The following is a 14,141-nucleotide window of genomic DNA, read 5'->3' as shown; positions in this document are numbered from 1 at the left end:
AACCTAGTGTGTAATAATAATATTTGAGAATACTATTTGGAAATTAGAATAATAATGGTAGATTGAAGAGTTTTTCATTAGAAATAAAAAGGATTTTGTTTTTTTTTTAAATAAATATATTTTAAAATTAGAATAATTTTTATGAGTTCGTAAGTGTCATATTTTAGAAAAATCAACATTAAGAATACTTTATAGAATCATAATATACATTAAATTATATATGTAGAAAACGATTTTTGTATTTTTCAAATGGTCAAGATAAAATGCAAAATTTCACGTTGAAATCATATGTTTATGAATAGGAATGAGTTATGAGATCTTTTTCTATAAAGCAATTTTAGATGCACCAAAACATTTAAAAAAAAAAGCTTTATGATAAACATCTCCTCAGATTTCTGTTTTGATGTTCACTTTAATAAAAAGATAATGAAACTTTAAAAAAAAAATTGAGTATTGAATGATATGAAGGAGAAAATAAAAACGATCTGAGGAGAAAAGAGAGTAGATGTTGGGAGACGACGAGTGAATCATAGAAGATAACGAGAAAAATTGTAATGAAAAATATGAGAAACTTTTTATTATTTTGGAAAGATAATTCATATGAGTAAAGTAAAATCTTTTAAAATTCAATTGATTATATTTATACTCAAAGTATAAAAGTTTAAAATTAAATCCCGCGCAACGCGCAGATACACCGTCTAGTTATAAAAATTAGAAAAGTACACTTGGAAAAACAAAACTGAACTACGAAGACCCATGGGGCTTATTGTCTGTTTTGTCGTTACTCTTTATATATCAAACCCGAAACATACTAATTCTCTTGGTATAGATATTTTAAGGCCCAATTTATATTTGGCCCATCAAACGAATAGAAAAAGCAAACAAACCCTAATAATCTGAAAGTGAGAGCTATATATAAATAATCTAGGGTTTTGTCTGCTCCTTCTTCTAAAGCCGCTGCGAGAGAAAGAAACTCGTCGATTTTCACAACCAGAGCTCAGAGAGTGATCTCGGAGTAAATCGCAGCTATGGCAGAAAAAGCTGTCACAATCAGGACCAGAAACTTCATGACCAACAGGCTTCTCGCCAGAAAGCAATTCGTGAGTTCCCATCTCTATGTTTCATTTTCAATCTCACAGTGTTGCGTCTTCACTATAGTTTAGGTAGAAAGAATCTTAGAAGAACAGATTTATAGAGCATTTTGATGTTTTGCCATAGGAAAATTTTGAATTTGGTGACTTTTAGGTTTGATGTTTAGTATTTTGATTATATTGTATGATTCATTTTTATATTGCACTGATTTTGTTTCTTTTATATGATTGATTTAGTTTGTGTATCAATTAATGTAGGTTATTGATGTTCTTCATCCTGGAAGAGCCAATGTTTCAAAGGTATGTTTTTTACTTACGTTTACTTGTGTCTATTACAATCCAAGTTTGTGGATTTGTGTATTGTTTCTTAGTTGTTTGAGTAGATTCTGATGTTGTGTTTTGATTGGAATTTTACTTTTTAAAGGCTGAGCTCAAGGAGAAGTTGGCGAGGATGTACGAGGTTAAGGACCCGAATGCTATCTTCTGTTTCAAATTCAGAACCCACTTTGGAGGTGGTAAATCTTCTGGATATGGTTTGATCTATGATTCAGTTGAGAACGCTAAGAAGTTCGAGCCTAAGTACAGACTGATCAGGGTAATTGCTCTTTACATTTTTTAGAGTAAAGTAAAACGTTTGGTCTACTGTTTAGTCTAGCTTACTCTTGGTGCTTTGATTTTTGCTGCTTTTCTCTGAAACAATGGTGTTTATGTGAGGGATGTAATCATTTGAGTCATAGATTTTGGATTCTTTTTTCATAGAAGTTTGGATTCCTTGCAATCTCGTAATAAGATGATTGTTGTGATTGACAGAACGGACTTGACACCAAGATTGAGAAATCAAGGAAACAGATTAAGGAGAGGAAGAACAGGGCGAAGAAAATCCGTGGTGTTAAGAAGGTAAGAGAGCACAACACTAGCCAGAAAACTACATTTGCTATTGTTTCGTTTCGTGCCTGTTTTTCTTAACGATATTTTCATTGTTTCTGTTTGTAGACCAAGGCTGGTGACCCCAAGAAGAAGTAAGATGTTTGAAGAGGACAGCTGCAGCAATATGGTTTTTGTCCTGCATCATTCCTTCTTTATGGCCATGTTTGCTATTAGACATCTTCTAATTACTTCTCGATTTTGTGCTTCTCATTGTCACACTCGTTCTATCTTGGTTTGGATCTTGTTTTAAGTGTTAGAGAACATGTCAAGATTTTGTTTGAATACATTTATTTTAAACTTCAACCTCTTGCGTTTGGGACATTGAGACAATCTTCTTGAACTTTCAATTTTGTTTAGAAGTCAACATGACTGCATTACAAATATAGACTAAATGTTGCTAAATTTAATCTACTGATTTGAATTTTTTGGATTCTACTGAAAATTTGTTAGTTGCTATGAGAACAGAGGAAAAATTTGTTATGTTTTCTCGGGATCTAAACCATAATGCAAAATTTAAAATTTAGAGACTTTCACGGCATTTTTAGTTTTAACATAATCCAATGGTGATGGTGGATCCTATATTGAAGTTTTAAAATTTTAAATTTTTGAAAAAATGTGTAAAAGTGTTTTACAAAACTTGACACAAAAACTACACTTGCCATTCACACATGCTACACAAACTATACAAACTATACTTGCCATTTGTACACACTCGACGACCATGTGGCCTATACACTGAACAACACTTGCATGTACTTGCCATTTATGCCCAACATTTGCTTCTCACAGCTTCATCCTTTGAAACTCTGAAACCGATATATGCTAGCCATGTTCTCACCAATATATGCAGCCTAAACATGAAACAAGAACCACAATATATGCAGTGATAAAAAAAAAACATTCCAATATATGCAATGATCAAAAGCTAACCAATATAAGCAGTGATTTTCTACTTGACAACACACTAAAGAAGCATTAGCAGAACAGAACACATAGAAGTTAAAGAAGCATTAGCAGAACAGAACACATAGAAGTTAAGATTCATTTCGAACAGAACACAAACAACTTACGATTCATTTAGAAGAAAACACAAACAACTTAAGATTCATTTAGCAAAGAGTAAAAGGAAGAAGAATTACCTTGCTGCATTGGTGATCATTGTGTCACCATCTCTCGCAGTTTCTCCAATTCACCTAAACAAAACAGAGATCCATATCAAATTCAAGCTAAAAATAATCAAATCCAACAAAACATAATTAACAAAAGTTAACCTCAAGATCATTTGAGATTTATATCAACTTAACATCAAGTTACCTTGCTTCATTGTTGACAAGTAATCATGAAAATGGTGGGATGACACTATGATGGAGGAATTAACCAAGTTGAGGTTCAAGATGCACGATACTCCAATATTACATAAAATGAGTTATCGAACTGTCACTTCATCGATACACGGAAGGGCTGTACTGCGGGTGATTTTTGAGATTGTGGTTTCACCTGCATTTATTTGACATTGATGTTTGTCTTGCAAAAAAAAATACGAGTGTAAATGGTAACATGAAAAAAATATTAAGCCAGATTAAGCCAGATTCAGCCAGATTCAGCAATTCCGCAGTTACCATTTGCATAAAACTAAATTCAGCTGAATTCAGCCAGATTCAACAGTTTTTCCAACATCAACAGATACATAGTATGTTCATTTCAGATAAAATTTGGATTATAGCGATTCACAACTCGAATTAAAATATTTTTGGCTATTAAAAATTACACATCAAATTTATATTTTAAAATAAGTTAGATCATACAAATACGATATATGAATAATTCATACACATAAAATCATTACTAGAATAGACAAAAGACATATTTATGTTCAGATATCTATAGATAATTTTAATAAATTTTAGATACTTAAATATAATTTTCCAAATTTTTGCAAAAATAACTCAGACTTATGCTAAAATAATATTTAAAATATCAAATTAAAAAAAAATTGTTAATCATCCTAATCATATTAAGGATTTAAACTACTAGAGAACAATGAAAAATCAATAAGATAATCTATACTATATTATCATGTTTATTTTTAAATTAATTTTTCAATAAAACTTTGACAAAGCTTTCTATTAATTAATTATATCTTTTTAATAGTTCAAAAATTAGATTTGGAAGAACAACTCAATTTTGCTAAAAATATATTAATTCTAGTATTTATTTATTGGTATAAGAGTTAATTAGACTATTAGATAATTTTATCTATTTTATTTTGATATTTTTCCTTAGTTATTCTATTAATATTCGTAATTATTTGACGATATTTCAGTTAAAGTCTTAATTATTTCGACAGATTCTGCTGAAAAACACAAAAAAATTCAGCTAGATTCAGCGGTTACTATTTGAAAATGTAAAAATTCAGCCAGATTCAGCTAAAAATCACTAAAAATTCAGCCAAATTCAGCAATTCAGCCGGATTCAGCCAGATTCCTTGGTTACCATTTAGACCCGACATATCTACAATTATTAAAATCAAAGAGAGGTTAATTTTCTTGGAACTGGGATCTAGTTCTTGGTAAAACAAAGAGCATTCATATATATATATATATATATATATATATATATATATATTATCGGCTGAAATCTTAGGGTAAAATCAAGACTAATTTAATCAAGACATGTAGAAAGTCAAAGATTTTTGTTATTTTAAACGTTTATAATAAATTAAATAAAACCAGAACGATTTTTGTAAATGGCTATCTCGTGGTTGCTTTTGCATACACTCTTGATTATTCATGCTTTCTTTATAGGTCCAATATTTCTTATTATCTTTTAAAAGAAAGGAGGCAAGAAGGAAGAATCGGGTAAGAGTGGGAGCCGCACACGCGAACATTTGTGGTGAATTGTGTGATTTGCATTTCAATTGTGTAAATACAATTCTGATATTTGAAGAACTAAAACAACTTTGCTCTTTTATTTTTTTGACGAAACTTCTTGTAAATGTCTACTAATGTTGACTAATTTAAGGGTTATACGCATAAGGTCTCGAATAAAGATTTTGACAACACTAAAAGATTTATAATCGTGTATATGTTTTTTAGAACACGATTCATTCCATGTGGAAAGAGAAATGACAGGAGATATGGCGAACAACTTTCATGGATAGAAAAAATTGTCAAGATAATAGATAAGAACATTCGAAACTGGTTGAACACACTAAAGCGAAAAGGTGAAAGGAGATATGCCGGTGAGATTTAAATGTGGTTTGCATCGATACAACGTCACAAATAGAAAGTTTTTTTTAGACAAAAATTTGCATTTTTGTGTATACACATTTATTTTTTCTTTTAATATAATTTAATATTAGATTATAAAATAGTCTCGAAAATATTTGCCATCGTTCATTGTAACGTTTTTTAAAAATACCAACAACTGTAACGTATAACAATTTCTAAATTCCAAATATTGTATTATTACTTTTAATTGTTAAAGAAAGACGATTGATGCGTCAACAATAATGGGCCATTCGATTCAATTGTTTTTTCGTTTATTCATTTAACCAACTCACACCGGTAACGTGCGTCTCTCTCGTTCAATAATTGTTTCGAATAAATAAAATAGTTATATTATTGTTTACATCGCATGTAACTCACACATACATTTATTCGTCTATAAAATATTTTGTCCTTTTCTTTACCAAATTTGTATTTTATGGTTGTCAATTTACAATTTTTGTGAGAGGTACTACTCTTATCAGATTAGATTATTAACATAGTCTTCTTTTTAAAATGTATATTTTTCTTTTTTTATGTAATGTTAAATGTATATTTTCTTAGCACAAGTGGTCTTCTGGCCAACCAAAGAATAAATGAAAAGAAAAACAAATAGTTATTTGCTTATATGGTTTTATTTTTTTCTTCTATGTCCTCACCCTAATTTTTTTTAAGAATATAATAAAATTCAAAATAAAATTTCATAAACAAATTAAACGATGAAACTAACTCCAATTTTTACTAAGAAGTCGACCAAAAAAGAGAAAGATGATTATAATTTTGGGTCCATATTCCCATTTACCGTAATATGGCTTTTTACTGCGCATTCTTTTGCACAGTTTTATGGAAGATGAGTCTTATCTTCCGAATGCTAACGTGCTCCTGATCCCATTTGAGTCATTTGACTTATCCGATTCTATTATTGTGCAATTTCTTCATATACTTTTTGTTCCTTTTTTATATAATAAATCTACAATCATATCAGCCATCTAAAATCAGTTTAGTGTATTAGAGAGAATATTCGATATTTCTTTTTTTACCGTAGAATATATATTTAACTAGATGAGCACGAGCTAAGAGCAATAACCGGATAACAATGTTATCATAACATTGTACCTGCAAGCAATGGTAAATGTTGGGAGTTGTTGCCTTATGAGAACGTCAGCTCTATAATAGCAGGCAATTGATACTGTTTCCACCAAATATTGAGTTCCATAGGCTATAAGTTTTTATTTCTTCGATCGCGAATTGGGAAAAAAATATTTTTGGAATGTTTATAATTATTTAAGATAAATTTTAATAGATTTGTTTAACTCTATGTCTCTATGTCGTCGCAAACACTTGCAGATAAGAGTTTTTGATACTTTAACAATTTTCGTGATTCTTGTTAAACGCCAACAAACACAATCGTCTGCAAATATCGCATTTATGATAACTATAAAACCGAATCAAACAAATAAAATTAAATTTTGATAATTCACAATCCTCAACATACAGATTTCTCAAAAAAATTGTGATTATTCAGAAAAATTGAGTTAAAAAAAAAAAAATGTTGTAAGTGAGTTTTTAAAGTAATCACACCTTTTTAAGTATTAAACCCAATTTTCTTGGTTCCTTCCTCACAAATTCACTTTCCACAATTTATCTCTCTCACACCTCAGCTTCTGGTGTTCGTCTCTATCTCTCAAATCTCAAATTTTGGACTTCTCTGATTTTGTTTATAAAACACTTCTCGTCTTCTTCAATCTCCTTCACACACCACACAACCACCTTCTTCAATTTCTCCAGAAATCCCCAGAATCATCATCATCCTTTAAGTTCTCAGTCATGGAAGAAGCTAAAGGTAAAATCAATTACGAATCCTCATCACATTTTGTGTTGTTTCTCGACCACGATCGGAGTACTAATTTTCCTTCGATTTTGTAAATTTCTACTCGAGATTCGTTGTTTTTGGATTATACAACGAAATCGATCTTCGCGATTTTTGATTTGATCTCGAATCAGACTCTTTATCTCAAGCTGATTCAATTGTTGAACTTCCAGATCGGGAATCCAGAAATTTCCTTCGATTTTGGACTATTTCTTCAGATTTTCTTGAATTCTTTTCACATGCAGATGGTAAAATTCTAGATTAGAAACAATCGGTTCTAGTTTTGTGTAATCAGATTCATGTTTACTTGTATCTGTTTCTTGTGTCTACTAAGTTGTGATGTGAGTAACTATGAGCTCTTGTTGATCAATGGCTCTTATTTGTTGCCTAGAACATGAATTGTGCCGATTTGGTTTTCTTTTACTATTGTTCTTTGATGGTTTGTGTTTGGAAGATCTGATTTACTTTGTTATTGAACTGTGTAGTGGAAGCAAAAGACGGTACCATCTCCGTGGCTTCTGCATTTTCCGGTCACCAACAAGGTAATAGACCTTAACATTTGGATGCAATCACTTATAGTGATGACTTATGATCAGTTGTGATGCTTATAGGAACCTTTGGCTTTGTAGTTTTGCCATTGCCATTTTTGATTTCTGTTTCCATCATCCTTAGTTGAAGATTGTGTGTGTTTGCAGAAGTTGTTGTGGTTTATGTTTATACTTTGTCTTTGATCAGCTGTTCACGACAGCGACCACAAATTCCTAACGCAAGCTGTCGAAGAAGCTTACAAGGGAGTTGACTGTGGTGATGGTGGCCCATTTGGTGCGGTGATTGTGCATAAGGATGAGGTTGTCGCTAGCTGCCACAATATGGTTTTGAAATATACAGACCCAACTGCACATGCTGAAGTCACCGCCATTAGAGAGGTAAAAAAAATAGTATGCGATTTGCTGCAGTCACTTTGCTCTGAGAATTTTGAAACGTTGCAAAGGCCGATTTCCTAAAGATGATTTGAATCTATTGTGAACTCGTAGGCATGCAAGAAACTTAACAAAATCGAGTTATCAGAGTGCGAGATTTATGCTTCTTGTGAGCCGTGTCCCATGTGCTTTGGAGCCATTCATCTCTCGAGACTCAAGGTAAAATGTCGAAACATGTCTGCACACAAACCCATTTTTTAAATTCTCTTCATTATGACAATGAGTACTCATCTCTCTAATTGTGAACAGAGGTTGGTTTATGGAGCCAAAGCCGAAGCAGCTATAGCCATCGGGTTTGATGACTTCATCGCTGATGCTTTGAGAGGCACAGGGGTTTACCAGAAATCTAGTCTGGAGATCAAGAAAGCAGACGGGAATGGCGCCGCTATTGCGGAGCAAGTTTTCCAGAACACAAAGGAGAAGTTCCGTTTATACTAAAGCTCTTCTCCATTACCATATTCTTCTTCTTCTTCTTCTCCTTCATGATGGTAATTAGAAGTAGTAGAAGAAGAAATGCACTTGCTTTAACTAAAATAAATCTTTGTTTCAAATTGTTCATTTTAAAAACAGAAGCAAAAGAAAAAAAGAAAAACTCAATTTCGGTTCTTGTTGACATGCTTTGTAATTTCTTTTCTTCATTTGAATTGAACTGGTAAATACTTTCTTTTCTGTCAAAATCTTTATTTTCTGTACAAGAACAAGTTCTGCACTAATAAATCGAATTGGTTTCTTCTATTAAACATTTGTTGAATCAAAAGTTGGCTTTCATTGGTAGCCTAATTTAAGGTGGTTGAAAGTTTAACTCCTTATTAAGTTACCAATCAGACGGAATAAAACGAAATGTTGAAATGGAAGATTAAAATAGGTAGTTAAAAAGAGAAGGTTAAAATATGAAGCGGTTCACAAGTAGGCATGACTAAAAGCTAACCGTAACCGGACCGTTTCTCAACCGTAACCTTAAAAAACGGTTAAAAACCGTTACCGTTAACCGTAAAAATAGATTAGTTACGGTTAAAAAATATACTAACCGTAACCGTTAATTAACCATAAACGTATCAAAACCGTTAGTTAACCGTACGGTTAACCGCATAGTTAAAACTTTTAAAATATAATTGTAATTGCGTATAGTGCAAAACAAATATCGAATGTTCAGATAAAGTTTTTCAAAAAAGTAAATGACACCGCATATGGAAAAATCTAGGTTAGAAAAAATGATCTTTTTCTCAAACAAATATATTGTAATGCTATATTGCTCGAAATGAACAAAATTTGGTTTATAAAATAATTTTCATCTTATTAAAACTAGTACAAAATATCACGTAACTCGTAAGATTTCATTTTTGATATTAAATGTATCGTAATCATCAAATAACCGTAACCGTATTTAACTGTAACCACTGTAACCGTAACCGTATTTAACTGTAATCGTTTTAATCGTAACCGTTTTAACTGTACATATAATGATTAAAATTACTGTTAAAGAAAATTTATAACAATAACCGGTGGTTAATCAACCGTAATCGTGGTCATGCCTATTCACAAGCATGTGATTTTATTTTTTACCAATCGCCTTGTTAACCAAACGAACTATTCGATTTTTCTTAACCTTTTTGTTTTGTTGGATATATATTATTTGTATTGTTATATTAAAAGATTATTAAACTTAAAGAAAAAGAAAAATATGCACTAAAAAGTAAAAACTAGCTGATTTGATCGAATAAAGGATTTTGATAATTTTAGTGTTTAGAGGTTCATGAGCATCTAGACAGATGCCTAGTCGCCACCCAAACCGATTTTTGATTTTTTTTTTTGAACTATATAATTTGTTACTAATAATAATTATTGTATCATCGTCTATTTAAATCTAACCGCTTTTTTTTTATTTAATTTTATCGCATTCTCTTCAATAGTTTTTTTTTATAATCATTGAACAAATTCTTAACAGCCGTAAACACTGGTCACCAATCAGACCCGTTAAAATGGACGTTAAAGAAACGTTTACATCCCTGAAAACGCACTTTTCGCCAACACTCACGTTTATCAAACGCTTTTCTGTTTCGCTGTGCTTGCGGTAGAGACCATTGACTTTGAAGACATGATCACGCTTCAACTAAAACCGCAACAACCCAAGCACGGGTAAAGAAACAAACACTGGACCACTTGCCTGCAATTCGCAACGCCTTAGTCATAATTATAACTATTAAAATCCCGAAACTACCCCTACTCGTCACCAATATTCTCAAACCCTACCACCCAAAAACAAAGCCGTATCAATCCTCGTGAACCCAATTCCTTCTTTGTGGATCTGATTCGATCAATTCGAAAAAATATCTCTCTCGCTGCGTTTCTTCATGGCATCTGATCAACGTGACACTGATTTCTCCGTTGAATCACTGGATCTAGAAGAAGACGGCGGCGGTGGCGGTGGCCGAGGAGGAGGAGAAACTGAATCCGACGAAGATGTTGTTATACCTGAACCAAACGAAGCCGAAGACGACGATCACGATCACGATCCTGATCCAGAATACGAAGATCTGAATTCTCCGTCAATGATTTCCGCAATTTCCACAGCTCCGGTGGCGAAATCAACCTCCGGAACCGTAACCGTCGCTCTTCCCGCCGGATCCGCCGTACCTGTATCTTCAATTCCATCAGATTCCGATCAGAAATGGCACCGTATGACCGAAATCGTTCATCAGAAACCACCGATTGATGATTCTCGACGTTTATTCCAGAGACTATGGACTGATGAAGACGAGATCGAGCTTCTCCGTGGATTTCTCGATTACATCACGAGCCACCGTGGTAACAGCTCGCATCCGCCGGATACGGCGCCGTTTTACGAGCAGATCAAATCGAAACTTCAATTGGATTTTAATAAGAATCAGCTTGTGGAGAAGCTAAGGAGGTTGAAGAAGAAGTATAGGAATGTTATGAGTAAGTTTAGTTCTGGTAAAGAGGTATTCTTTAAAAGTCCTCATGATCAAGCTACTTTTGATATCTCTAGGAAGATTTGGAATCAAACTGGGAAAATTATTGGGTTTGAGGATAATAATGTGATGGATTTCGAAGAAACCAATCATGTAAATAACACGAATGGTAGCTCGAGTTTCAATGTCTCGATTGTGAATGTGGATGTTGATTCTGAAAACGGTTTGGAGAAGAAAGTGACAATTAGTAGAAAACGATCACGATCGAGGATCGGGAAGATTGATGAAGATAAGCCTGTTATTGCTCCGAGTGAAGGGCTAATGCCGAATGCTGTTAATCTTAATGAGAATGTGGCTGTTGCTGGTGATTTTGGTGATGGGAGGAATTTAGGAGGGATGATAGAAGAGACGGTGAAGAATTGTGTATCGCCTATGATTAAGGAGATGATGAATGGTACGACGGGAATGATGATGGCTGCAATGGGTGGGTTTCCTGGCGGTGGTGCTCATGCTCTTGGTGTGTTGAGTCCGATGTTAATGCTGTCGATGAATTTAGGGTTTGGTGGTAAGGGAGTAGGGGACGAACGGTGGAGGAGACAGCAGATTCTTGAGTTGGAAGTGTATTCGAGGAGATTAGAATTGGTTCAGGAGCAGATTAGAGCCACAGTGAATGAGTTAAAGACAATGCCTAATGGAGGATGATGCATAAGTAAGACTACAATGGGTTCTTATGAGATCTTAAGTTATGAGAAAAAAACGAAGAAGAAGGAAGAAGAAGACCATGATGGTGAGGTATAGTATTAGCAAAAGTTATAAACTAATATAATCTGAGTACTTCTGATGGTGATGAAATCTTTCTAGGTTCTTAGTATTTTTCTTGATTGAATCTTTTTAATTTTGTCGATTAGGGGTGAATGATAGGTGATGGGGTTGTGCATAACCTTTGTATTAGTCTATTAAATTATAGTTTTTGGTAGAGTTCAATAAAAAAACAAAAACTATCTTGAGCTATTTATGTAAAAAAGCAGCAAATAATGTTTTTTTTTGTGTGTGATGCATATAATATGATAATATATCTAATGTATGTATTCATATAATATGATAATATATCTAATTTGATCTATGTATGTATTCCGAATACGTATGTAGTACTGAGAATCTTTGGTGTGATGTATTCTCTTCGTTACATGTTGTAGTTATGAGACAAAACCACTTTTCCAAAATTTTCTTAAGCAAAAGGGCCCAATTTATTTTATAAGGACCCAAAAATATCATATTTGAGAGTCCATTTTTCGTTTTTCTTATTAAAAATTAACGAAAAATGGCCAATTTTATTAAAATAAATATTGAGAAGGCCCAAAATATTTTGTGTTACAATGAAGTAGGCCTGGGATTTCGGTTAACCGTTCGGTTATCGGTTGGGTCCATTCGGTTTCCGTTCTTTCGGTTTTAAAATTTAGTATCCATTCGGATATTTTGAAATTTTGGTTCGGTTTCGGTTCGGTTCCGATTCTTTCGGTTTTAAAATTTAGTATCCATTCGGTTATTTTGTTTAGGATATTTTCGGATATTTCGGTTATTTTTGAGTATTTTTGGATATTTTTGGATATATTTCGGTTTTTCGAATATTTTTACTATTTTTATATATTTTTCAAGTATTTTTGATTATTTGGTCTATAAATAACTAATTATTTTGAAAATATAATTGTATTTCGGGTATTTCGGTTATCCGAAATATTTCGGTTCGGTATCGATTCGGTTACGGTTATTTTGGTTATAGAATTTAGTATTCATTCGGTTATTTTTAAATGTTCGGTTCGGTTCGGTTCGGTTTTTTTTTCTTCGATTTCGGTTCGGTACATTCGGTTCGGTTTATTTGCACAGGCCTACAATGAAGGGTAAAAACAACACTGCTTTTGGGCATTTAAAACTTTTGGGCCGGGGCTGCGAACTAGCACCTAAACTTTCGTTTTGGCAATTTTATTTTACCTAAAAGAAACAACCCTTATTAGTTTTATTAGATTATTAACCCTCACTACGCGGGGGTTTGTTGTTAACAATTGTTTAAATATATTCTAAGCATTAGTAATCATTTAAGTAGCTATAGATTGACATTAGTAATGCAAACATAATATAATGGTATATTTTTATTTTTATTTTTATTTTTTTTAACACAGATGTTTTATTTTTATTTTTTTAGTATCATTTATGCTATTTAAAATTTTGTTTTAATAAAAAAACGTTTATAGAATAAAATTTGGTGTAAACATATTGCAAATATGATGTGTGATTTTCTCTTATTTGTTTTATATTGTTAAAGATTTTTCTATTAATAAAGCAATTATATAAATTATTATAAATTAAACTACCAAAATATGTACACATTTAGGCATACATGTATTTCTCTTATCTATTAGTAAAGTGTTTTTGCTATTAATCAAGCAATTATATAGTGATATATTTTTGACTAAAAATCCGGATTGACACTTCTCCATTTTTACCCTTAAACGCAAGAATTTATTTGATTTTAGTGATAATTCAAGAGATTTTTGGGTTTAGGAAAACCATGACGTCCCAAAAACCCCATGTGCCAGCTGTTGCAAAAAAGCAAATGATGGCAAGTAAAATCTAATTAAAGACATAAAATTCGAAAAAGACATATATTATCTTACCGAGGAATTTTGAGTTGGCTGAAAACATGGTGGCCATGTAAAACACAAAAAAAAAAAAAAATAGAGACGTATATAGAGAGAAACGTGGCTGCTCATGAGAAGCACGATTCTTTATCGTTCTTTCAGCTCGAATCCGTTAATTTCAGACTCGTATTGCCACACTATTTCCGAAATCTCAAGCATCTCGCAATCTCCTATTCCAAATCTTCATTTGCAAATTCCCCGATCGAATCTTTGTGTATGTTCCCCTTTTCTCGCAATTTCATGTTCCATTATCAGTTTTAAATGGCTATTTATACTAAAACGCAACTTTATAATTAAAAAACTTTTCTATTTTCCTTTTTTTACTAATTAAGTGGAATTTTTCCTTTTGTTTTAAACTATAATTTATTTGACCATCGTTAA

The 14,141-nt window shown here is 32.4% G+C and overlaps 3 protein-coding genes and 1 long non-coding RNA gene across 4 annotated transcripts; 3 read left to right on the top strand and 1 right to left on the bottom strand.

Moving 5' to 3' along the window:
• Positions 1–920: 920 nt before the first annotated feature.
• LOC9310484 (40S ribosomal protein S24-2) lies at positions 921–2,360 on the top strand. The gene is made up of 5 exons (XM_002874371.2): positions 921–1,100; positions 1,350–1,391; positions 1,516–1,686; positions 1,902–1,988; positions 2,085–2,360. Exons 1-5 carry the CDS (start codon positions 1,029–1,031, stop codon positions 2,112–2,114), a joined length of 402 nt encoding a protein of 133 aa, XP_002874417.1. The 5' UTR covers positions 921–1,028; the 3' UTR covers positions 2,115–2,360.
• Positions 2,361–2,705: 345 nt separating this feature from the next.
• Positions 2,706–3,389, bottom strand: LOC110227354. The gene is made up of 3 exons (XR_002331129.1): positions 3,333–3,389; positions 3,158–3,211; positions 2,706–2,869 (listed from the first exon to the last, which is right to left on the bottom strand). It is a non-coding gene; the product is annotated as an uncharacterized LOC110227354 (long non-coding RNA).
• Positions 3,390–6,852: 3,463 nt separating this feature from the next.
• On the top strand, positions 6,853–8,869 carry LOC9310483 (guanine deaminase). Its single transcript, XM_021021313.1, has 5 exons — positions 6,853–7,127; positions 7,640–7,696; positions 7,890–8,080; positions 8,189–8,293; positions 8,384–8,869. The coding sequence occupies exons 1-5, from the start codon at positions 7,112–7,114 to the stop codon at positions 8,570–8,572; spliced, it is 558 nt and encodes a 185-aa protein (XP_020876972.1). The 5' UTR covers positions 6,853–7,111; the 3' UTR covers positions 8,573–8,869.
• A 1,451-nt stretch (positions 8,870–10,320) lies between these two features.
• On the top strand, positions 10,321–12,109 carry LOC9310482 (probable transcription factor At5g28040). Its single transcript, XM_021021270.1, has one exon. It carries the CDS (start codon positions 10,486–10,488, stop codon positions 11,764–11,766), a length of 1,281 nt encoding a protein of 426 aa, XP_020876929.1. The 5' UTR covers positions 10,321–10,485; the 3' UTR covers positions 11,767–12,109.
• The last annotated feature ends 2,032 nt before the right edge of the window (positions 12,110–14,141 follow it).

The sequence above is a fragment of the Arabidopsis lyrata genome, assembly GCF_000004255.2.
Source record: "Arabidopsis lyrata subsp. lyrata unplaced genomic scaffold ARALYscaffold_6, whole genome shotgun sequence".
Lineage (NCBI taxonomy): Eukaryota > Viridiplantae > Streptophyta > Magnoliopsida > Brassicales > Brassicaceae > Arabidopsis > Arabidopsis lyrata.
Note: the sequence above shows the minus strand (reverse complement) of the source record. Positions and strands in the feature narration are given on the sequence as shown.